This window comes from Chiloscyllium plagiosum, unplaced genomic scaffold (assembly GCF_037043375.1).
Source record: "Chiloscyllium plagiosum isolate Xiang-an unplaced genomic scaffold, Cpla_swu_hap1 HiC_scaffold_13, whole genome shotgun sequence".
Lineage (NCBI taxonomy): Eukaryota > Metazoa > Chordata > Chondrichthyes > Orectolobiformes > Hemiscylliidae > Chiloscyllium > Chiloscyllium plagiosum.
The window spans coordinates 14,757,080-14,783,506 of NW_028270151.1; the positions used below are offsets into that span (position 1 = coordinate 14,757,080).

At 40.8% G+C, this 26,427-nt stretch overlaps 1 protein-coding gene across 2 annotated transcripts; it reads right to left on the minus strand.

The window, feature by feature from the left end:
• Positions 1 to 1,039: 1,039 nt before the first annotated feature.
• Positions 1,040 to 26,356, minus strand: LOC122556205 (stress-associated endoplasmic reticulum protein 1). 2 transcript variants are annotated; one of them, XM_043702753.2, is made up of 4 exons: positions 26,226 to 26,356; positions 19,114 to 19,238; positions 18,294 to 18,369; positions 1,040 to 2,083 (listed from the first exon to the last, which is right to left on the minus strand). In XM_043702753.2, exons 2-4 carry the CDS (start codon positions 19,195 to 19,197, stop codon positions 2,043 to 2,045), a joined length of 201 nt encoding a protein of 66 aa, XP_043558688.1. In that variant the 5' UTR covers positions 19,198 to 19,238; positions 26,226 to 26,356; the 3' UTR covers positions 1,040 to 2,042. The 2 variants fall into 2 exon arrangements, with proteins under 2 accessions (XP_043558688.1, XP_043558689.1); XM_043702754.2 differs by lacking the exon at positions 26,226 to 26,356 and adding an exon at positions 26,011 to 26,036.
• Positions 26,357 to 26,427: the final 71 nt, after the last annotated feature.

A 26,427-nucleotide genomic window follows, 5' to 3' on the forward strand; every position in this document is an offset into this window, starting at 1 on the left:
ATCCGCAGTCCTCTTTTGGTTTTTTTTTATTTATGACCACAACTACCGTCCTGTGCCAAGCATGACTCCGACCCTTTCCCCTCAGGCCTTCCAGTTTTCTCTTCAGATGATTCTCTTTTGAAAACCATCTTGGAATAGGCCTCAACCATATTTTCTGGTATGTAAGTTATGTAAACCTCAGCTCAGTTTGATTGAATGATTAAGCAACTGGATTGCCATGTACGAGACACCAGTCAAAAATAATATAAATCATCTTAATACAGCGAAATGTAATGTGTTCAACAAACCAATGAGAGACTACTTCATGTTTTTAAGGGTATGACAGTAAATGTTTTCTAAAACAAAGACAGTTTGGACAATGGAAAATGCTGTCTTACTCTTAAGCATATTTGAGGAAGTACTACTCTATCCAAAGCCAGGTGGAAACTATTGGCATCAGAAGAGGCCTGAACTTCTGTCTGGGAGCAGCAGGCTGGAATACTTGCAGTGAATGTGTTCTGCTTGGAGTGTATCTTTTTGCCTTTCAACCCTTTCATTCAAACTCTATAAACTAGAACCAAGAGGGAAGTATTACTGGAGAGATTTTAAATACACAAAGAGAGGCAATTTTATTGGCAAATATAACCTTTTATGGAGGAATTTTCATTGGTTGTACAGTCAAGCTGAGACAGCAAGATGGATGCTGACATTTCCAACCCAATCAATCTTTGCTGCTGCTTCTGCTCAAGGCATTTTTAAAGAAATTATTCAATCAAGGGATGAGTGTGTCCCTGGTGAGGTGAGCATTTATTGCTCATTTCTAGTTGTCCAGAAGGCAAACAAGGACTGTACATATAACCTATGGTCTTATATGATACAAAGGGAGTGTTGAATTACATCAGTTTGATCTGGTCCCTACGAAAAGGCTACACCTGGCCTTAACTCCCAACAGAATATCAACACAGCATGCATATTTGGTTAAGATTAATCATTGTTTTCCTCTCATTAACTGACACAAAAAATGAGTTGTATTGGAGACCATGAGAATTAGAGTACATCAGCCATTTCAAGCAAAAATATATTTATTTCAGCAACAAGTGCTGCAGCTGCTTACAGTCAAACACAATCGATTGGACCTGGTAAGACAAAGCAGCAATCAAGCGATCACGAAATGTGGAGTTATCAGCATGCCGTGATTCACAACATTATCAGACCATACAGTGTTGGCAATGGAGAAGCTTCTTACATTTAGCTTGTTTCAATTACCACCAAGAGAAGAAATTGCCTGTGGACATAACCGCCTTGGAACTGGCTGCTCACCCAAGAGAATCGGGCAGCTTTAGGCTCGTAAGCATACAGATGACTGCCTTGGGTCGCTTAAAACAGAACCCACTCCCCTCCCCCAGCCATTCTCTTCGGCCTCCTGAATTCAGCTAGTTCTTGAATCGATCAGACACAAATATATTAAAACACGAGAGGAGATTACCCTTAATTCAACAAAAATAAACAGCAAAATCAATTCACGTTCTAAGATCAGAGAAGCATTCAGACCTAAGCCCTAAAATGGTTGTACATTTTAATATACAAAAGAAGGCACTTTTCCGGAATTATAAATTTAATTTAGAAAGATGCACATTTTGTATCTCAAATTGAACAGGGAGGAGAACCACCTTCTCTACAATTTTCAAGGATTTGTGTGAAAGAAAGGGGAAAAAACATCTGAGTACACCAAAAAGGTTTTTTTTAAACCTACATACCAACTATATATAATGATAAAGTATTCACATTAAATATGATCTTACAAACTATTTCCCTGATTAAAATACAAAATTAAACTGTTGGATGGCTTTTACTATATCCTTGCCTTCTTGGGTCACACGAAGGAACGAACTAGACTTTTAGCAACACCATGGAATTAGAAGTTTCTTCAAAAGCAATTACAGAAAGATGAATTCTGTAAAATCCATTGTTTGTAAGACAAAGGAAGTGTTGGAATGGTCAGACTCACAGCTGGAATTAACAGCAAGACACTTAAAAAGGTAGAGATTTGAATTTTGTCCATTTCACATGCCCATCCGGATACTTTGAATAATCTGGAAGATAGCTGAGGAAGGAGAAAAAAAAAAGCAGTGTCAGTTTAAAAATCAAATTACAAACAAATGCCAGTCTTGGAAAGGTTGCGATCACCATCAGAACTGTTTTCGTATTTAAAAAAACAAGGTTACATAAGACCAGACATGAGCACAGAATCTATGTGAAGGAATCTGAATTAATTAGCACCTTTTGAAATCAGAAGGCTGTTACAGGTTTAGTTTGAACACTAATCCAATATTTTCAGAGTGTTGGAATTAACTGCAAGTTTAATCTTAACAGCCAAAGCAGGTTCAACTTAAGTTGTGCATAGCCCCACTTTCAATTAACATTCAGAAAACTTTCACTTTGCTAAACAATTGTTGGAGGGGAGAGGAAGTGCATGCTGTTTCAGTTAATGGCCATCTGCTGATTTGCTTACCAAAATGATTTAAAATAGGTTTCTTAGTTTAGAGCAGGAAATCAAATAGGTAGCCACGAAACGCAGAATTGTCTAGTGGACTTGTACAAGATGCACATAAGCAGGCAGCAAGTGTCTAATACATTATACTCCACGAAGTACTGGAGAAAAGATAGTGTCACTCCACGTAACACGTCTGACATCATTTCTATTTCATCCATGTCTTTAGGACCTGTAACACCACAACATATTGCAGTGATTATTGGTTATTGAAACTGACTAACGAACTTATGTACAGTTTCCAAGTCTGTTTGAAGTCATGAATACGACATTGAAAGTAATCCTTTACCCAAATCATCCGTGGAAAAGGCTTCAAAATGACCAATTTCTGTACTCGTTGGTGCACTGACTTAAATTATGGAAGAAGGGAACCAAAACTAAATACTGGAGGACGAACGAGTTGGATTTGAAGCTCTTTACTATGGATGTTCTGTTGGTGGGTAATATTGTAAGACCTGGATTCCATCACATCTGACAAGGCTCCCGCGCTGGGAATCAAATAAGATGATAACGTTATTTGTTGAATGCTCCCTGATGTAAGGCATCAGACAGTCTTCTTGCAGTCTTCAGTAGGATTTGAAAAGCAAACAGCGCCTTACATATGTGCAAAGCGTTCTCCCATTGGAAATTCAACATTACTTAGAAGATGATTGCCCCAATCTGTAATACCTGGTTTCCCAATGTTTATATTCTATAGAGGCAAGGTAGACAGGAGCAGGGAAGCTTTCAGTCTTATTCCCAGCTTAGGACTACATCAGTGTTTTGAACTTACAACATTTGGCATTGTGATCCGTACCACCTAAATTACTCAGTAAAGTGATGCAAAGCAGCACCATCCCTGCCAAAGTCTATGGAATGATTCTGAATGGAAGAGAGCTCCAGGTTGATCTGCTTGTTAACATCATCTTCAAAATATCACCAGAACTCTGCAGCTTCCACAGTTCAGAGACAGAAAGCCATTTCACTCTTGCTCACCTTCTAGAAACCTGTTTCAGAGGCCTGACATTGGTGGACAGCCTCAGCATGGAAGGAATGGGAAAAGGAAGTGAACGGGGACTCACATTCAGCTCTAATTCAACATGAATTTCTGAGTTGTGCCTCTAATACTGTATTCAGGGAGCCACACTTAACCGCCTGGCAACTGGCGGAAGTCGGCAAGTTGGTACCAGCAGTCGAGTATCCTGGAAATTAGTCCTTAGCGTTACAAAGAGCACAGGAGCAAGTCCCTAGCCTATCAACTCATTAGTGAAGGAAACTTTGATTCAATTTGTTTCTTTTGTTCCCTTTGCAATGTGCTCTTTGAAAAGATCACAACAGTACATACTGAATGTATATAAACAATACATTAGCAACAGGCCAGACTACGTGATTCCACAACCAATGTTTTAGATCTAAGTTTTGTAAACTTGCCACAGCCAATGGTGGTGGGGAATTAAACGTAACAGAAGGACGAGCACTCCAAACATCCCTATCTTTAGTAATGGGAGAGTCCAACATACCAGTGCAAAAGTCAAGACTGAAGCATTTGCATTCGACTTCAGCCAGAAGTGCTACACGGCTGATCCATCTCAATCCCCTCCTGAAGTGCCCAGCACCCTAGACTCCAGCTTACTCAATTCATTACACGTGATAAAGAAGATGAAAGTACTAGAAACTGTAAAGGCTATAGGCTGACAACATTCCCTGCATCAGTACTAAAGACTGTTGCTCCAGGACTAACAAGGCCTCTATCAAAGATGCTCCAATATAGATACAATACTGGCATCTATCCAACAATATGCAAAGTTGCTCAGCTATGATCCACCCAAAGTGCAGGAGAAACCAACTTTGCCATTTACAACCCCATCAGCCTACTCTTAAATCAAAGCAATGCAAGAGGTTGTTGACAGTGTTATTATGCAGCTATTACATTCGATTTGACAGGGCGCCTCAGTTCCAGATCTCATTAGCACCTCGGTCCAACTTTGACAAAAACGCTGAACTCCAAAGGAGAGGTGAGAGGGACTGCCCTGGAGTTCATGCATCAAAGGAATATGACATCAAGGAAATCAAGCAAAATTGGAGTCAAGGGAAACAGGAGAAAAGGTCTCCACTGGTTGGAGTCATACCTAACATGAAAGAAAAATGGTTATGGCTGTTGGGAGGTCAATTATCACATTCTGAGGACATCACTTCAGGAGTTCCTCAGGTTAGTGCCTTAGGTCCAATCATCTTCAACTATTGTGTCATTGACTCTACTCCATTAGATGCCACTACCATCGGCACTATTCATGACTCCTTACATTCTGGTGATCCATATCCATATGCAGCAAGACCTGGACAACAGCCTCACTTAGGCTGCCACATTTGTGCCAATGATCATCTCCAGCAGAGAATTTAAACATTGTCCCTCGATGTTCATTGATTGTAGTATCATTGAATCCTCCACTCCAACATCCTAGGGTCACCAATGATCAAACACTGAACTAGATGAGCTATGTAAATAGAAGTTAAATACTGTGGATGCAGGAAATCTAAAAAACAAATTAAAAATGCTGGTAAACTCAGGTCTGGCACCATCTGTGGAGACTGAAAAATGAATGGCATGACTATTCTTCACAACTGAAGGGTTTACAAATGGAAAATGAGCCTTCTCCTGTTCCTTGGATGTTGCCTGACCTGCTGCGCTTTTCCAGCAACACATTTTCAGCTTTGACATATGGCGATTACAAGAGGTCAGCTGCTGGGAATTGCTGTCTTCCCAATACCCATCCACTATCTCAAAGGCAGAAGAAATGTATTTGATGAACTACTCTCCACTCCATGAATAGGTGTAGCCAGAAAACAATTCAAAGCTCACACCACCCAGAACAAATGCAGCCCACTTGACTGGCATCATATAAACCACCTTCAACACTCATTCACTTCATTGCAAGTGGTAGCAATGGGGAGCATAAGATACCACCAGCCCAACCATCTTCAATGACCTTTTCTCCAACATAAAAGGTCAGAAGTGGGGATAATCACTGATAATTGCACAATATTCAGTTCCATTTGCAGCTCCTCAGACATTGAAGCAGTCCATGTCAAAAGGTTAGTTAAGTTTGTAGATGACAACAAAATTAGTGGTATAGTGCACAGCCAAGGAGGTACAATCGGTTCTTGATCAGATGGACCAATAGGCTGAGGAGTGGCAGACTGAGTTTAATTTAGATAAATGTGGAGTGTTGCATTTTTTGAAAAGGCAAATCAGGGCAGGACTTATAGACCTAATGTTAGAGCCCTGGGGAGTGTTGCTGAACAAAATGACCTTGGAGTGCAGATTTATAGTTCGTTGAAATTGGAGTCTCAGGTAGATGATAGTGAAGGTGGTGTTTAGTATGCTTCCCTTTATTGATCAGTGCACTGAGTATAGGAGTTGGGAGGTCATGTTGCGGCTGTAGTGGCTAGGCCCCTTTTGGAATACGGAGTTCAATTCTGGTCTTCCAGCTACATGAAGGATATTGTGAAACTTGAAAGGTTCAGATAAGATTTACAAGGATGTTGCCAGGGTTGAAGGGTCTGAGCTATAGGGAGAGGCTGGATAGGCTAGGGCTATTTTCCCTGGAGCATCAGAAGTTAAGGGTGACCTTATAGAGGTTTATAAAATCAAGAGAGGCATAGATAGGGTGAACAGCCAAGGTTTTTTCCCCAGGGTAGGGAGTCCAAAACTAGATGGTACAAGTTTAAGGTGAGGGGGAAGGATTTATAAGGAAGCCAAGGGGCAACATTTTCACACAGAGGGTGGTGAGTGCATGGAATGAGCTGCAAGAGGAAGTGGAGGAGGCTGGTACAATTACATTTAAAAGGCATCCGGATGAGTATATGAATAGGAAGGGTTTAGAGGGATACGGGCCATATGCTGGCAAATGGACTAGATTAATTAGGATGTGGTCAGCATGGACGAGTTGGACCAAAGGGTCTGTTTCCATTGTGTACAGCTCTGATTACCTTGTTGCATTTGGACAATATCCAGGCTTGGTCTAAAGAGGCAAGAAACATTTCTGCCAAACATATACCAGGTCATGACTACCTAACCATCACCCCTTGACACTGCATCTATTTCCCCTATCTAAACACTTCTATCAACATCCTGAGGGTTATTCATTGACCAGAAACTGGACTAGCCATATAAACACTACAACTACAAAAACAGGCCAGATGCTAGAATACTGCAGTAAGTAACTCACTAAATTCCCCAAAGTCTGTCCACTATTTACAAGGCACAAGTCAGGATTGTGGTGGAATTCTCTGCTCTTGCCTGGATGAGTGCAACTCCAACAAAATTCAACAAGGTCAACACCATCCGGGACAAAACAGCCTCTTGATTGGCACCATATCTACAAATATCCACTGCTGCTGCTGAGCAGTGATATGATCTATCTGCAAGATACACTGCAGAAATTCAAAGCTCTGCCAAGAGCACATTTCAAACCCACAAACACATCCCTCAAAGAAAAAACAAGGAAACAGATAGAGGGAAACACCACCTCCTTAAGGTTTTCCTCAAACTAATCCTCCTGACTTGGAAATATATTGTTAGTTCTTTTGTGTCAGTGGGTCAAAACCTTGGAGTTCCCTCCCTAACAGCATTGTCTACTTAGAGCACCTTGACTGCTGTGATTCCAAGTGGCAGTTTATTACCACCTTCAGCCAGTGATGCTCACATCCCATGAGTGAACAAGAAAAGACTTTCCATCTACCTCTACCATCTATAAACTCCCTCCAAATCTCACACACCACTGACTTGGAACTACATCACTGTTCTTTTACTGTCACTGGGCCAGAAATTCCCTTCCTAACAGCACACTCAACATATCTTCCAAGGACAGCAGTTGTTCAGAAGACAGTAATTAGGGATTTGCAATAAATGATGGCCTGGCCAGCAATTTCCACATCCCACAACTAAATTTTCAAAATCATGTTTTTATCTCTTATTCCAAACTCCTCTACCCATGACAGTAATTGCTTTTTGGCTAACCAGTCATTTCCTTTTTGGAATCTTAAAAGCCTCAAAATTCCCATAAAACATTTTTCCCCCTCTCTGGAATGCAGAGCATTATGCAATCACATCTCAATGCTAATCTTTGGAACCCTGATCAAATTCTGATGGATTTGCCCAAGGCCAGCAGTGAAGGTCTGTGAAAAGCATGACAGAAAGTTGGGCCTCTACTTGAATATTTTACAACTGTCATACATATTTAGTTTAAAAGCACTGTAAATGAATGTGGCAAAATTGTTATACGGTAACCAGGGCAATGTAAAAAAAAAATCAATAAAGTAGCATATTTTAATAGGGACACTGTGACCTTATACATGGTAATGTTTGAACAGTATTGTGAAACCTCTGCCAATGGGCATGAATACACTGCTGAAAGGAGAACTACTACCTTGGATCACCACTTTCCCCACCTTCTAGTTTAACAAGTTTTCATAGAATCCCTAGAGTGTGAAAGCAGGCCATTCAGTCCAATGAGTATATATCAACCGTCCAAAGAGCAACCCACCCACACCCACTACCCTATCCCCTGCATTTCCCAAGGTCAGACCACCTAACCTGAACATCTTTGAACTGTGGGAGGAAACCAGAGTATCCAGAAGAAACCCACGCAGACACGGGGAGAATGTCAGTATGGAGTTTGCACAGTCGCCCAGGGGTGTAACTGAACCTGGGTCTGGGGTGCTGGGAGGTAGCAGTACTAATCACTGAGTCAACGTGCTGCCCTTTTAATAGTTACTTGCTCTGAACATCTTAGAAGATGCCGATTTGTTTATGAAATGGTCAGTAGTATTGACCCTTTCTTCAGGGTCTTTGGAGCACCTGAATCGAGAAGTGTAGTGCTGGAAAAGCACAGCTGGTCAGGCAGCATCTGAGGAGCAGAAGAGTCGATGTTTCGAGCGTATGCCCTTCAACAGGCAGCATCTGGTCCTTCAAATTAAGGTGGAACCACTAACATAGTTAAATCAAAATAGCACTGAAAATGACTTCAATTTAAAATATTGTTGGCATTCATGTGACATTCCAATCTTCCTATGATACCCAGTATTTTGGGAAGGCATCAAGGACATTACTTACACCTTATCAAAAGCTACCCAGATGTTGATTAGAGAACAAGGCTGTCATTCTGAACAACAATATCCAACATCAACACTGGGTCACACTCACTCTGAACTCATGAACAGACATTGCCAGGCCTAGGGAAAGGTCCTACAATGTGCCCCTCTCACACAGGGCAACCATAGACCAGGAAGTGCCAGCTTGTGTGTTATTCATTCATGGATGTGGTGAGGCCTTGTCCAGTGCTAAATGCCCTCAGTAAGATGGGGTGAATCACCACCTTGAATCACTGCAGCCCTTGAGGTGCAGATAAACCCATTGTGCTGAGAGAGAGTTCTACAGGATAGTAAAACAAAAGCTATTAAATTCGTAATGAGAATGGTGTGGGGACAGATCGAGTAGATTGTGCCTGTAAGCTTGGAGGAATGAGAGGTCACGTTATTAAAACACAAGATTCTTAAGAGACTTGACAGGGTAGACGCAGAAAAAATATTTTCCCCTATGACAGAGTCTGGACCAGAGGGCATAATTTAAGAGTAAGGGGTTGCCCACTTAAAAGACAGGAGGGATTTCCTCTCTCAAAGCGTAGCAAGTCTTCGGGTTTGTTGTTCCTGCAGAGAACTGTTGAGGCTCGTCATTACAAATATTCAAGACTCTGACTGACATTTTAAATCAATAAGGTTTGATGTGACTGGACTCTATGCGGTCTGTGCTGTTTCTCTTTCAGTGTTGCCACAGTGGCATTGGAATGTCTTCTTCAGACAGACAGTGGTAAACAGCTTTTTTGTTTTGCTGGAAAAGCACAGCAATTCAGACAGTATCTGAGCAGCAGGAAAGTCAATGTTTTGGCCTGAAACTTTGACTTTCCTGCTCCCTGGATACTGTCTGACCTATTGCGCCATTCCCACTCCACATGGATTCACTCATGCTGAGCTAAAAGTTTGAGTTCCTGGCTGCTAAAATCTTAGTCAGTGAGGCTTCCCCTTAAAAATCAAAAGATTCAGATTGTTTCTTTTTTCTGGACTAGAAAGAGACAGCACATGAGAGCCATAACAGTTTTGCTGGATTACATTATTATAAAATTGTGTTTGTGTGGGATGCAGCTTACACTGGAACAGCTGTTAAGTATCTTAAGTAGCTCAATAAAGTTAAGATTAGGCCAATATGTTTGTATTTTAACTGCATTATAAGAATAAAGTGTGTTTTAATTAAAGCTTGGTGGTGGACCAATAGGATCACACTTGCCTTCAAAGAAATATAACGGATGGGTCTTGTTATCTCCTTACAGTACTGTGGACGCTGGGGGAGGGGGGGGGGGGGGAAGAGGGGAAGAGAGAGAAGATGGCTGGATGAGTGTGGCGTTGGCAATTGAGATCTGGTCAGGTCTATAACATAGGGAAACAAAGGTTATTGGGATTAAGCAGGAAAATGGAGTTGTGGATTATCAGGTCAGCCATGATCTCATTGAATGGAGGAGGAAACATGGGCCGAATTAACTACTACTGCTCTTCCATCCTATGGTCTGATTGACAGAAACAGGCAGCCAGAGACAGAATCAAATTTAATATAATTTTAAAACAAATTAGATGAATGCTAGAAAGGAGTAAAGTAGGAAAACCAATTGGGAAATGACAGGCATGTTGCACTAGTTAGATAGTTCTAGTACAGTGACCTCTTTCTATGTTGTATGATTCTATAATAAACATGTTCAATGTGAAATCCGAGTCTCCAGTCAACCAGGGCAGAAGCAAAGCCACTTGCCACTAACCTCTTAACAGGTCTTGCTGAGAGATCAGGCAATCTTTGGCCAGAAATTCACCTCAATTGCCTTGCTGTGCAAGTGTAGCTGATTGCCATCTCCATTGATGGCACTGACAGCCTGGAGCTGCAGTGAGGTCATTAAGGTGTCCATGCAAACCATTACATTAAATAATCTATACAGACATTGTGAAGAAACACAAAGCACAAAATAAAATCACTTGAAATTTATCCAGCTATTTTTAAAATCGGGAAAAAAATAAAGTTAGGTCAATGTGAAAGAAGAAAGCTTAGCAAATTAGAACTCCATCAAAAATTCAAAGTAGAAATTCCTGAAACTACTCAATAGGTCAGGTAAAACGTGTAGAGAGAAACAGAGTTAATGTTTCAGAATGCTGAAGAGACTTAAAGGGTTATCACCATGAAATGTTAACTCTTCAAAGCATTTTTAGTAGTTTCTTTCAATTTCAAGTTTGCAGCTTCTGCAGCATTTTATTTTCCTAACAATTTTTCAATCTTTTCAAAATGGACCTGACAATTCAACAGCACTCAGCAATCAAGACCTTGTCCCACTCCTCCCCAGGCCAGTTCTGTTGTTCAAATTTTATGAATTATATTGCAGTTAAAAATCCACTAACACTTCGTGAACAAGATGCTAAACTTTTCAAGCGGTGTCAAATAGCAGGAATCCTAACATTCTAACTGGCTTCATGATTGTTAGTTCTGGGGTCAGCCATAGGAGAGGGAATCCTGACTGATAGACCGTCATTACAGGATTTCTTCACTAACTTGTGCTTACCCAACATCCTGAAATTGCAGTCAGTATTGGAAACAATTGTGAAAGCCCACCATCAATGTGCTACACCACCAGAAACCCCTATCAGCAAAATCTGGGATGTTGACCTTTATTTCTCTTTCAGATTCTGATCTGATGCTGAGTGGAGGTTCAAAGCTGCTTTAAATGTACATGAACACACTAATAAATTGCCCGAAGAACAAGTTAGCGTCGTTGAATCTCACGAAATTGAAGGCAGCTCATTGACCTACCTAGACAACCGGTCGAGCAGCACAAGAGACAGTACGGATTGCAGATCCTGTAAATAGCAGACTGTGGACTAGTGTCATTCTATGAGGATATGTTGGGACCTGAACGATTCACTGCATTTATCAACTTAAAATAATGAGGTCAAAAGTCACATACCCAAGTGTACCAGTGACACAAAAGGAGAGGTCATTGCAAATAAGCAGGTAGAATCAAAATTATATCAGCAATTTCAATGAATAAGCAAAACTGCAAGGCACATTAATTGATGTCAACAAATGGGAGGTCAGCCATTACAGACCTAAAAAGAACAGGACAAGGCACTTGCAAAACTGCAAAAAGTTAGAAACTGGTAGGCCCAAAGGGACATGGCAGCTCATATAAATACACTGGAAGATCAGGCAGATAGTGGCATGGTGGTGATGTCGCTGGTCCAGTAACCCCAAGGTATTGGGTCAAATACTACAGAGCTTAAATTCAACTAAAGAAATCAGGAACCTGAAAATTGGTTTGAATAATTGTTATAAAAACTTCTGGTTCATTAATAATGCTCTTTATAGAAGTAAATCTGCTGTCATATCTAGTCTGATCCATATGACCACAGACTCACTGCAACGGGCAATTAGGGATGGACAAGTGAAAGCCCTTCCAATGACACCCACATCTCATGAAACGAGAAAAATTATCATGCACTTGTATAGTAAGTAATGAAAACCTTTACTTGAATGCTGGGTTTCATCTTGGAATTTAAAAAAAAGTACAACATATACTCCAAATATGGTTAATCCACATCTGAAGCACTGAGAGCAACTCCTGATGCTACAGCTATTTACAGAACAATACTGCAGCTACAAGGGTTAAATTATACCATGGGATCATAGCAACCAGGATTGTGTTTTTTTGAATTTACAAAGTTCAAGATTGATCTGAAATTTAATAAATTAAGTGGAACACAGAAGTAGCTTCTCCAAATCTATTCGAAGTTGGGAAATCTAGGACGAGGGGCAATGTCAAAAAAAACCCAGCCAGGGTTTTCAGGAGTGACCTTATTTTAAAAATTTTAAATTGAAGATTGATTTGTTTTGCTATTGGCAAAAGCTGGCACATGGAGTTTAGTCACTGATCAGCCATGATTGTACTAAATGACAATAGGAGGTTAAATGCCCTACTTCTGTACCTATTAGCTTGGTACCCACGTCTGACATTTTATATGGTGATTAGTTGGGCATTATTTTCACTAATTCAGTATATACTGCAAGAAGGAACTATTACCTTTTGGAACGCTTGCTGATTTTTAATTATTTGTTTGATCAATTATGGTGTGAACTGAAAACAGGTCTGAAAATGACCTTTGGATTCTGAGCAGCAGCTTGTGTTGAAACAAAGAGGAGAACAGAAACAAACGTTTGTGAGATAACAACTAGAAATTAATTGCAGGTCAGTTCTTAATCAAATGGTTCTACAGAATCTTTGATGAAGAAGAACAATATGTTTAAATATATAGCACATATGGTCACAAACAAGGCTGACACATGGGATTTGGTTCTAGCAGGTCTGGAAGAAACCTTGCGCTCGAGCAGAAGTCTGATGTTGAACACTAACTAGGACCTCCTGAGGAAGACTATCAATCTGACAGGAAAAGACAGAGTTTGGACATAGATTTTGGGGAAGAGTTTGGCAGTTGATGCTACAACATGAAGATTTGAAAGCTACCTGCCTAACCTCGCATTATCAGCTCTTGAATGTTCGGGGATTAGAAACTAAGTATCACAAACTTTCGCAGAGGACTGAAAAGGAGGCCCTGATAGACATCGTCAAAAAACCAAAAACAATTATCTATGCCTGTGGTACAATGCATTGTGAAAACCAATGAAATCTAGCCAACTTTATTAGTTCTTTTATTTATCCCTTAACTATGTTTGACTATCTTTTGTATGAGTGTGACTGAAAATAAAGGCTATTGGGTTTAAAATCATTTAGATCACTTCATTTTTTAATTTTCCTCTGTTTAATTACTAAGTCCTTTGTTTACACTACAAACCTAGGTGTCTAGAATTGATTATTCAAAGAGTCTGGGACTGGTTATTCAAAAGTCTGAAGAACCATTGGGGTCAATCTTAAGGATATCTGAAGGTTTTTACTGTCCTGCAAATACAGAGGCTGATTTGGTTTGGCTAGCTGTCTGAAGAATAACAGACGTGGTACAGGTGGTATTTTTCCTTAAACGCAAGGACGGATTCATAGCAAGTATATTATTGACCATTCCAAAACTGACTAAAGCTTCTCCACCCACTGCGTTGCATAATACAAGGTCACTTTAAGATAAAGCTGGTGGAATTAGGGGGAAAAATAAGTCAAGGTGACCCATACAGCTTCCAAATACAAACACTGCTGTGCTGTCAGAAAGACAAAGCGGACAATGAGATATTTCCTCACAAAAGGTTGAAATGTAGAAATGAATAGAATCAGGTGACAAAATCTTATCACAGAAGCCATTTGGCCCTTTGCTTTTCAAACAATTAGCATGGACACAATCTAAAGAGTCTCACTCCCTTGTTTTTTTTCCTGTAATTATACAACTTGTTCCTTTTCAAATATTTATCAGATTCCCTTTCGTAATGTTGCTTCCAATACTCTTTCAACCATTCCAAATTATAAGAATGGGATAAATAAAATATTCCTCCTCCCTTTTTTTTGTTTCAATTATCTTAATAACTAGGTTGTGATTAGATTCCCTACAGTGTGGAAACAGGCCCTTTGGCCCAACAAGTCCACACCGATCCTCCGAAGAGTAACCCACCCAGACCCATTTCCCTCTGACCAATGCACCTAACACTATGGGCAATTTAGCATGGCCAATTCACCTGACCTGCACATCTTTGGACTGTGGGAGGACACCGGAGCACTCGGAGGAAACCCACGCAGACACGGGGAGAATGTGCAAACTCCACACAGTCACCTGAGGCTGGAATCGAACCTTGGACCCTGGTGCTGTGAGGCAGCAGTGCTAACCACTGAGCCACTGTGCTGTGTTGTGTTGGAGAACAGACACACCTCAGGGTTTGGGTACACAATTCTTTGCAATTTGCATCACAGGTAGACAGATCGGTGAAGGCGGCATTTAGCACGCTTGCCTTCATTGCTCAAACCTCTAGAGTATAGCAGTTGGATGTTAGGTTGTATAGGACATTAGGGAGGCCTCTTCTGGAGTACTGTGTACAGTTGTGGTCACCCTGTTATTGGAAGGATATTATTAAATTGGAGGGGGTTCAGAAAATATTGACCAGGATATTGCCAGGAATGGAGAGTTTGAGTCTGACAAAAATAGACTGGGACTTTTTTTCACTCCAGTATAGGAGGTTGAGGGGTGACCTTATATAACTTCATACAATCACGAGGGGCACAGATAAGATGAATAGCAAAGGTCTTTTCCCTAAAGCGTAGAAATTCAAAACTGAGACACATTTTTAAGGTGAGGAGAAGGATTTATAAAGGACATTGGGGCAACGTTTTTTTTTAAAAAGTGACTAGTGTGTGGAATAAACTTCCAGAGGAAATGGATACAGGAACAGTTACAATGTTTAAAAGACATTTGGATAAATAGAGGAATACAAAAGATTTGGAGTGATATGGGCCAAATGAAGGCAGGTGGCACTAGTTTAGTTTGGGAGTTTGGTCAGCACGGACAAATTAAACCAAAGGTTCTGTTTTCAGATGCTTTGACTCATCCAGACAATGCCTGCACAATGAACAGAATTTGGTACAAGGAGCAGCCCAGTCTTACATTCAAGAAAAAAGTGCACCACCTGTGATAAAGGGGAACAGCAAAGACTGCTAGGAATGGAGAAAGCGGAATTATCTTCACCAAACCTGTCACAAGATATTACTGATAGTTTATTTTTAAATTTTGTGAGGAAATATTTCAAGAACACAAAGGGCACCTTAAAAAAAAAACCATGGCCAAATGTCACGCTTGGAGAATAACAATGTGTTAAAAGCAAAGGGTCATGTTGACTATTTACTCAAGTTATTGCTTAAAAAGTGTAGTAACTGATTTAATTTGAAGTAATCAGAGGCTGGGACAACTTGTTCCAAGATCAGTAATAATTTTAAATTTAGCAAATTCAACATGTTACTTTGGAGAAAATAAAAAATCTGACTATACCTGATACTAACTATACTTGATGTTTATCAGACTCCTCTTGGCATCAATGTCATTTGCACCAAAACAATTCTCACTACTGTGAAGCAAGAGGAAGGTGTATATGAAATGCATGACCCAAGTAGCCTGCTTTAAAAATAAAGGTACTTCTGACAACTTGCCAAATTTTTCGGAACATTAAAAAAAACTAATCGTTTTTTCTTTCTCGGTTACAAACTTAGAGACCTAAAAGTAGGAAGGAGGCAAGCCTCTCAGATTATTTACCTTGCCTTTCCAATAAAACCTTCAATTCAATCAACGGTATCAACACCATGGGGTTACAATTGACCAGAAACTGAGCTGAACTAACCTCACAAAAGCCTACCCCACCATCTAAAAAGGCACAAGTCTGAAATGTGATAAAATGCTTCTAACCTTGCATGGATGAGTACACTCCAACAGAACCAAGTTTGACACTGACCTGGACAAACCAGCCCACTTGACTGGCATGACATCCACAAGCATGTATTCCCTCCACCACAGATGCTCCGTAGTAGCAGCACAAAGGCAGCAGATAGATGGGAACAATACCATTTAAGATCTCGTCCAAATAACACCATCCTGACTTGGAAATATATCATTTCTGACTGTCCTACTCTTCTTGTTTAAGACACTACTGACAGCCTAAAAGCCTACCACTTTGACCAAATGTTTGATCACCTGCCCTTGTGTAACATGCCTCAGTCAAGACTGTGTGCCACACTCCAATTAAGATACATTTGTGACATTGAAGAAATATGGTCTTGTATATTCAGCAGTCTGTTTACTTTGACAACTGCTGCTTCACCATGACTGGTTAGTCAATATATTCCAGATCTCATTTTGTGTCTCACCTCGACATTCAAATAGAAAATTATTTGATTTGTTGAATGTTATTCTAATGCACAAATTGATTTTTTCTGACCCATTCTAGCTTAGAGGTTGGCTAGGTCTGTCATGTCATTGCTCACAGGCTCTCACCAATTCAATACATTCTGGGGATATTTGGCAATACTGGAATATAGGTCAGTTATGCAAAAATCAAGAAGAAAAAGAAGTCCAAAACTGGAAGGCCATAAATAGCAGGCTGTCTGCATTAGCAAACACAATAAGGAACTATTGAGAAACTTCATTCAGAGATTACATGTAGAACTGGCTGGCTAACAGTAAAAAGCAAATAAACAGATGCAGCTGGGGGGAAGCTAGCTAAGTACATGAAACAGCAAGGACTATGTTATACTGAATGATCAAATCAAGTGACAGCAGGATCTTGTGCAGCAAGACTTGTTGAGCTGAATGGCCTTTCGATATAGAGTCATAGAGATGCATGGAAACAGACCCTTCAGTCCAACCCGTCCTATGATGAAACATTCTCTGCAAGTGTCCAACATCAATGCCTGACCACTCCATTCAATCCTTCCCCCTCAGAGGACAGTGTCCTGAATTAGTAGGTCAAGGACAGCTATAATATGAGCACCAACTTGAAAAGGACAACTGTTCACCTACATCTGATTCACAAAGAAGGATAAACCAAACTCAGGCTGTTATCACCCTGCTAACTACTCCCATGTGATGGAAGGCTTCAACAGCCAAGCCTTTCACCAATACTCCAAATAAGTTCCATCAGGAATATAAATCTTAAACACTCAGACACTGATACCAGGGTTTGAGCGGGGGAAAAAAAAACAAGAATCTCTGCCTTCAACATTCAGGCATTTTCAAATTAGGAGCCATAGCAAAAAGATAAATGAAACCAGGGGTATGGAGACAAAGAAAAGTCAACTGAAGGGGCGAGAAAAATGAAAATGACACCAAGATACTCAAAATATGAGGAGTAATGTGGAAAGTAAAAGTCAAATTTAAAGAACACTCAAGACATTCATAAAAAGTCTGATGTTCAATTAAATCAAAGCAAATTAATTCTACTATTTACAGGACATCAACTTTTGATTAAAAGGCAAACTGCCCGAAAAAGTGAGACTGCACAAAATTGAGGAATTACTCAAATGGTCACTGGTTTCTGCACATGTGCAGAGAGCTGGTGATATCAGTTGGCTGTGACATACGTCAGGATACTGCCACGTCTGTATTGCTGATTTCACCATGTTATGTGCACAGTGACACCAGCTCCAGCACATGAATAGACTGTCCCACTTTTACTTCATATTAATTAGTGTTTGAAAGCAAAGACCAATCCCACCTCTCCTCTTCTCCCCCCCCCCCAAAATGCCTTAGCCACTTCGTCCTGACTTCTCACACAATTCAATCAATGTTGGGTGCTGACAGCAGTGGACTTTAGTAGCTATGGAAAATGCACCAATTAATTATGATTGACAGTCAACTGTCAGGCATAGTTTAAGTTATTAAAAAGTACGAATGCTGGTTTTTGTCTTCAAATTGATAATTTGAAAATTATCTCCCAATGAATGCAAAACAAAAAACGATTAAAATATCTTTTTCCAGCAGTACTCAGGTTCTATGCTGGCAAATGACAATTTACATTATATTTCGTAAAATGCATTATACTAGACAAACAAATTAACCATCAATGGACACTCAATATCATTAAGCATTTTGAAGTAGCTCATCTTCACTATTGAAGCTTCATGATGGCAGCTTTCACCAGATTTTATTCTCAATTATGCTACGTTTCACATAGCTTGAATGCTGATATTACAAAAATGAGTTTTAAGAAGTTAAAAGTTACCTGATCCACAAACAACAAAAATGAAAAGTGCCAACAGCCAGGGACCAACTGATGATTTTTCATCTGGTGCTGTTTTCTGGAATGACAAACATGCCATTCATTACTTCACAACATAGTAATAGAAATAACTGATGCTGGGTATGTTTGAAATGATATTGCCTGAAATAACTAGAATGCATAATATTGTTTCTTATTACTGAAACTTGCAGATTAACTATGTAGTACAGCACAGTAGCTTAACAGGTAACAATGATAAACACATGCCTAAGATTCCAATCAGTTTATCACTGCCTTATGTTGATGAGGTATTATGAAGCTTTCAATCAATTAAGACAGAACTACCAACATTACCACCAGAAAACAGTATCGCAGCTTGGGGATCTTCAGTGGCTCATAAAAGCTGATCAATTCATATTGTGAAAAATTTGGAAAGACTGTCAAGAGATGGAAGAGGAAACCAGTGATGGAGGGAATAATGTTAAAAAAGGGCAGTGAAATTTTTTATTAGGAGTGGTGAACAGACTTTAAGAGGCTATTACTTTCAAATTTTCTAGTACTAAAAATTTAACAGAACAGAGCCTGAAGCTTTCTGTGTAACATAAAATCCCAACAGAGATGAGGTTTGGAAGGGGAAATAAATTAATTCTCAAAGCCCCAGTTATTAGTTGGACAATCTAATTATTGAACCACTTTATAGGTAAATTTAGTTGAAGTTTAATTTATTATTAGCCATAAATCAAGCAATTCCACGGGGCAAAAGGACACAAGTGATTTAATTCAATTTTACAGCACACGTAGAGACATAAAAACTAAGACTTACTGAACTTTTGGGAACATTCCCTCGTTGCGTGATGTTCTTACTGTGTTTCTCGTTTGCCATCCGGATTCTCTGTTTGGCCACCATTATTTTGCTGGGCCAAGCTGGTTTTGTACCACACAAGCTGACTAAAATTCAGTAAAACAAAAGTGAATTAATTCCAAGCATAAGGAAATTAAGTTATCATTTAAATAGGTAATTTGGATTTGCATTAAAAAGAAAAATCACTTTAAAGAAATCACTTCAAAAAATTCACTAATATTTAAATTTTCCTGTCATAGAGATGTACAGCATGGAAACAGACCCTTCAGTCCAACCTGTCCATGCCGACCAGATATCCCAACCCAATTTAGTTCCACCTGCCAGCACCCGGCCCATATCCCTCCAAACCCTTCCTATTCATATACCTATCCAAATGCCTCTTAAATGTTGCAATTGTACTAGCCTCCACCACATCCTCTGGCAGCTCATTCCATACACGTGCCACCCTCTGCGTGAAAAGGTTGCCCCTTAGGTCTCTTTTATATCTTTCCCCTCTCACCCGAAACCTATGCCCTCCAGTTCTGGACTCCACGACCCCACGGAAAAGACTTTGCCTATTTATCCTATCCATGCCCCTCATAATTTTGTAAACCTCTATAATGTCACCCCTCAGCCTCCAATGCTCCAGGGTAAACAGCCCCAGCCTGTTCAGCCTCTCCCTGTAGCTCAAATCCTCCAACCGTGGCAGCATCCTTGTAAATCTTTTCTGAACCCTTTCAAGCTTCACAACATCTTTCTGATAGGAAGGAGACCAGAATTGTATGCAATATTCCAACAGTGGCCTAACCAATGTCCTGTACAGCCGCAACATGACATCACAACTCCTGTACTCAATACTCTGACCAATAAAGGAAAGCATACCAAACACCTTCTTCACTATCCTATCTACTTGCGACTCCACTTTCAAGGAGCTATGAACTTGCACTCCCTAGGACCTTACCATTATGTGTATAAGTCCTGCTAAGATTTGCTTTCCCAAAATGCAGCACCTCACATTTATCTGAATTATACTCCATCTGCTACTTGGCCCATCTGGTCCAGATCCTGTTGTAATTTGAGGTAACCCTCTTCGCTGTCCACCACAACTCCAATTTTGGTGGCATCCGCAAACTTACTAACCATACCTGTTATGCTTGCATCCAAATCATTTACGTAAATGACAAAAAGTAGAGGACCCAGCACCGATCCTTGTGGCACTCCATTGGTCACAGGCCTCCAGTCTGAAAAACAATCCTCCACCACCATGCTCTGTCTTCTTCCTTTGAGCCAGTTCTCCCTGTATTCCATGAGATCTGACCTTGCTAATCAGTCTCCCATGGGGAACCTTGTCAAACGCCTTACTGAAGTCCATATAGATCACATCTACTGCTCTGCCCTCAATCTTCTTTGTTACTTCTTCAAAAACTCAATCAAGTTTGTGAGACATTATTTCCCACGCACAAAGCCATGTTGACTATCCCGAATCAGTCCTTGCCTTTCCAAATACATGTACATCCTGTCCCTCAGGATTCCCTCCAACAACTTTGCAACCACTGAGGTCAGGCTCACTGGTCTATAGTTCCCTGGCTTATCTTTACCACCCTTCTTAAACAGTGGCACCACGTTAGCCAACCTCCAGTCTTCCGGCACCTCACCTGTGACTATTGATGATACAAATATCTCAGCAAGACGCCCAGCAATCACTTCTCTAGCTTCCCAGAGAGTTCTCGGGTACACCTGATCAGGTCCTGGGGATTTATCCACCTTTAACCGTTTCAAGAAATATAGCACTTCCTCCTTTGTAATCTCGACATTTTGAAAGATGTCACCATCTATTTCCCTACAGTCTATATCTTCCATATCCTTTTCAACAGTAAACACTGATGCAAAATATTCATTTAGTACTTCCCCCATTTTCTGTGGCTCCACACAAAGGCCGCCTTGATCTTTGAGGGGCCCTATTCTCTCCCTAGTTACCCTTTTGTCCTTAATATATTTGTAAAAATCCTTAATTCTACTTGTCAAAACTATCTCTCGTCCCCTTTTTGCCCTCCTGATTTCCCTCTTAAGTATACTCCTACTTCCTTTATACTCTTCTAAGGATTGACTTGATCTATCCTGTCAATACCTGACATATGCTTTCTTCTTTTTCTTAACCAAACCCCCAATTTCTTTAGTCATCCAGCATTCCCTATACCTACCAGCCTTCCCTTTCATCCTGACAGGAATATACTTTCTCTAGATTCTTGTTATCTCATTTCTGAAGGCTTCGCATTTTCCAGCCGTCCCTTTACCTGCGAACATCTGCCCCCAATCAGCTTTCGAAAGTTCTTGCCTAATTCCGTCAAAATTGGCCTTTCTCCAATTTAGAACTTCAACTTTTAGATCTGGTCTATCCTTTTCCATCACTATTTTAAAACAAATAGAACTCATTGGTTCCTTTCTTGGATTTCCCCTTCAATTGCTCTGAACAGTTCCCAGCATTTACTAAAGCTTTGCTTAAATCCACAAAGAACAAAATGATCAAGTATAGTCTGATTTCTTTTACCACCTGCCCTGCAGCAGCTCTCCCCGACTCTCCCTCCCCGATTCTTCCCCAAACGAATCTTGGAAAAGTAGCTGAACTTTTATCTTCACAACTGGTAGCAGCCAATACAGGAGGCTACACATGACAACAACCAAAATTAATCCTTGTCCCACCAACAGGATACGAAAAATTGAAGAGGAGGTAATACACTTCTCCAACAGATTGCATCAACCTGTGCTCCTTGACCAGAACCTGGTTGACTGTTCTGCTTCAAGTTTGTATAATTCATTGTGAATGAACCCTGTGCCAACTAAAGTATGCACACTGTCCACAAATCAGCTGCACATAGGTAGTTAAATAAATGGCTATTTTTCACTTTGAATAATAGGCGTATTGGAGATTAAAATCAACATTGTCAAAACTGAGTCTTGAAATTATAGGGAGGATAATACGGTTTAGAAAGCAGCAGCGAGTATGTAAACACAAGCAATAATCCAGACTTAGTGAACAATCTACTCAAATAACCCAACGGTTAAAAAACAAGCATTTTGCATTTCCTCCTCCACAGTCTCTATTTTGTAGGGCTCACCTTATACAGTTAATTAGAACATAAAGACAACTTGCATTTGTACAGCTACTTTAATGTGGGAAAAACATCTAAGATTCAGTAAAAGATGAAAATGGATACTAAGACAAAGGAGGAGGTTCTGATAACATGACCAAGGTTTTGTCAAAATGGTAAGAAATAAAAGTACAGTTCTACAGAGGGAATTCCACAGTGTAGGGCCCAGGCAGTTGATGACCTGGTCAACAATGCAAAATGAGAAGAGGTTGCATAAGAGACCATAATACAGAAGAAGAGAGTAGAGCTTTAAAAGATTACTGAGATAGGACGGGCAATACCAGAAAGAGATTTAGACATAAGAATCAAAGTACAAATACAAAGGCATGGGAAATGGAGGGGGAAATTGGGAACCAATGCAGGCTAAGAAGAACAAGTAGGTAGGGTGAACAAGACTGGAAGAGGATAGGCAGAGTTTTGGGTAAATTGGAACCTACAGGTCCAGAAGTCTGGATTGCACAGCTTTAAAGCAGCCAATTGTGGAAGTGTTCACAAAGCTAGATGATCTAACAAAGATGCGAAGTCAGTAATTTCTGTTGGAGGATATATGGGCAAAAACAAAAGTCAAATGGGATGCAAACATTCCATACAGTCTGGATCAGCATGGAACTGTGGCCATGGAGAGGGATGGAAAGACTAATGAAAACTAAGTTTATTAGGTAGAGTACTTCATTCTTTCATGTCTTAAGAAAAAACACAGTTCACCCAGGAGTAAATATCAAGTGGTTTAATAAAATGTTAATGGAAGGCACAAAGGAGTCAAAATGTTGGTGTTACCAGCGTAGTTTCACAAAGTGGAGTTGTTACCAAAGAGCAGCCTGCAGCTGCACATCCTTGAGGAACTCCAGAGACATTAGAAATTAATGGAAAGAGATACTAATGCTAAAGATTCATTTATGACTGAACAGACAAGAGTGAAATTAAGTGATGGCATTTCCACTGAGCTAGACAACACAAGAAAAAGTCAAAGAGGTTGACGTGGTCGACCATGTCAAAGGTTGCACAAAGTTCAAAGAGAGAGCACCCTGTCAGAAATTTATATCTGTGGATTGGATTGGATTGCTTCAGTGCAAGGTCAGAAACCCATCTGAAGGAAGAGCTGATCTGCTCCCACACATACCTGCTGCAAAAGACATGCATTACACACTAATCCAAACCTTGTTAATATAAAATAATTTTTATTTTGAAGGTCACTTTCTTCATGCTTATTTTAAACGTCATCTACATCCAGAACAATACCATCAATTCAAAAATAACGCACATTTAAATTCCTACTGTTCATTAAAGTTATTTACAGAAGACGACTATGGAGGCAACTTCTCAACTTTAGGCAATTTATTTTCGGGCAGGGGACAGACAGGATTCGAAAACTAAGACAGGCACTAGTGTTCCAGAGACTTTCACTTTCTCCAATGTATGTAACTGTCAACCTAGCAACACCAGTCCTCAGGAATAATTAATAAACTATGCATTTTCTTCACGGGGCATGATATGTGGTAACTTTAAACTGGAAAAGGGTCAAATTAAAAATAAACAGATGGCTCTTCACATTATTTGATTAAATCTCTTCTACTCCAACAAGAAAATAAAAACAAAAATGGAAAAGCATTTCTGGAAAAGCACGATGTTATTGTGCTAAAGGCTTCATAAACCTAACAACCACAGATGACATGATGAAAATGCACAGCTGTCTTGACTCAATCATGACACACTCTTGACCTAATTTCTAAACTATTGCACCATTACAACTGACAGGTACCACTACTGAGCTGTGTGTATAGCTCCAGACTGGAAGAAAACTCATCAAATGCACACTTGCAAAAACAGAAACGATTGTTATGCACTTAAATAAAATTGAAAGGATTTTTGCCTCAGAGGCAGAAAGTTTTAGGTTCCTGGATCTGAGTACTGAAATACCTATTGAATATGTTTTATTGGCATTTTAAATTCAGATTATTGATTAAAGCAAAAAAAACTGCAGTATGGGACTCAGGTGATTCAAAAGCCTATGGCAATATTCAAACAGTTTTCTCAAGTGTTCTGGGCAAATTCATGTGGCATTAACTAGTTTTTCATTGCATTGTAATTTGTAGAATCTCACTGTAACTAAATCCTATTTGCCCACTTACAAGAGTAACTGCCCAATATAATCACATTCTACCTGAAATATTTCCTAAAGCAAGGAGAAGGCCCACACGCAAATTCTTTTATCTTCTCTTAAATGCTGCATACACTGCAGCACAACAATCCTAACATCTCTGCCCTGAGATAGATGAATTACAAAAACATTGGACTAAACAAAAAAGACAGTTGATGCAAAACAAAACTCAGAAGTTGAGAAAGCGAACAACCAATCCCCAACCACAAGCACAGTTGTAATCCATCCTGACATTGATACTAAATGACAAGTTTGCCCAACCATTTTCATTATTGTACAAATATCTATACATCATCACAGCAACACATCATTAAGGCAGGTGCGCAGTGGAGAAGGGGGGTAATCTTTTAAAAAAAGCTTTAAAACTATCCATCTTCCAAAAAAGTCTATTTTGTCTGATTTTCACATGTCTAGTCTTTTTGCACATTTAATGCTGATTTTTGTGCCAGAATTTGACTTAAGGCATGCTAGTGAGAAATACAACCTCTTTCAGCAGCAGCTGTCCAATCAACAATAGTAAACAGCATGGTAAAGTGAAAATACGATACAGGAAAACTACTTTGGACAAAAGACACTAAGATACACGTAAACAAGGTGAATTAACATATACTTATAAATAACAGAGTTTGAGCCCTGGTTTCCTGGGTGCATTTAGAGCCTTGAGCCCAGACTATTGGGTGCATTTAGATTCCCTACAGTATAGGAACAGGCCCTCCGAAGAGTAACTCACCTAGACCCATTCGCCTACTCTTTATTTAAACCTGACTAAAGCACCTAACACAATAGGCAATTTAGCATGGCCAATTCACCTGACCAGCAAGTCTTTAGATTGTGGGAGGAAACTGGAGCACTGAGGAAATCCACACAGACAAAGGGAGAATGAGCCCTCACCCCGGTCCATTGGGGGCATTGAGAGCCCTCACCCCGGTCCATTGGGGGCATTGAGAGCCCTCACCCCATTCCATTGGGGGCATTGAGAGCCCTCACCCCATTCCATTGGGGGCATTGAGAGCCCTCACCACGGTCCATTGGGAGCAATGAGAGCCCTCACCCCGGTCCATTGGGGTACATTTACAGCCCTCACCCCGGTCCATTGGGGCACATTTACAGCCCTCACCCCGGTCCATTGGGGCACATTTACAGCCCTCACCCCGGTCCATTGGGGCACATTTACAGCCCTCACCCCGGTCCATTGGGGCACATTTACAGCCCTCACCCGGTCCATTGAGAGCCCTCACCCCGGTCCATTGGGGTACATTTACAGCCCTCACCCCGGTCCATTGGGGTACATTTACAGCCCTCACCCCGGTCCATTGGGGTACATTTACAGCCCTCACCCCGGTCCATTGGGGTACATTGAGAGCCCTCACCCCGGTCCATTGGGGGCATTGAGAGCCCTCACCCCGGTCCATTGGGGTACATTTACAGCCCTCAACCCGGTCTATTGGGGGCATTTTAAAGCCCTCACCCCGGCCCATTGGGGGCATTGAGAGCCCTCACCCCGGTCCATTGGGGGCATTGAGCCCTCACCCTGGTCCATTTGGGGCATTTTAAAGCCCTCACCTTACTCACCACAGCCGTCGTCTATAACCTATGGAGACTAAAACCAGCGCCCCGCCGGAACCGGAAATATATTGTTCACTCTCCGCCCGCATAACATAGTCCCCTCCCAAACTCCTGCTCCCTCCGCTCAAACCACCGAAAATAACCCCAATCCCAGTTGAGAAACCTTTCCCATTCCGTACGGCGCGGGTGGAAGTACGGTACACCTTCAGCGGGTCCCGTACCTGGTCGTTTTCCGGCTTGGCGGTTGAAAGGAGGCGGATTGGTGACCGGGGCACGGGCGCTCCTGGAGCGACGTGTTGCTCAGCCACGGGAGGAGTGGGCGGGGCGCGACTCCAAGCTCTGGGGGCGTGGTTCCCGGCGAGGGAACGTGGTTCCGAGGCGAGGGGGCGTGGTCCCGTGGTGAGGGGAGGCGGGGTCCGTCTC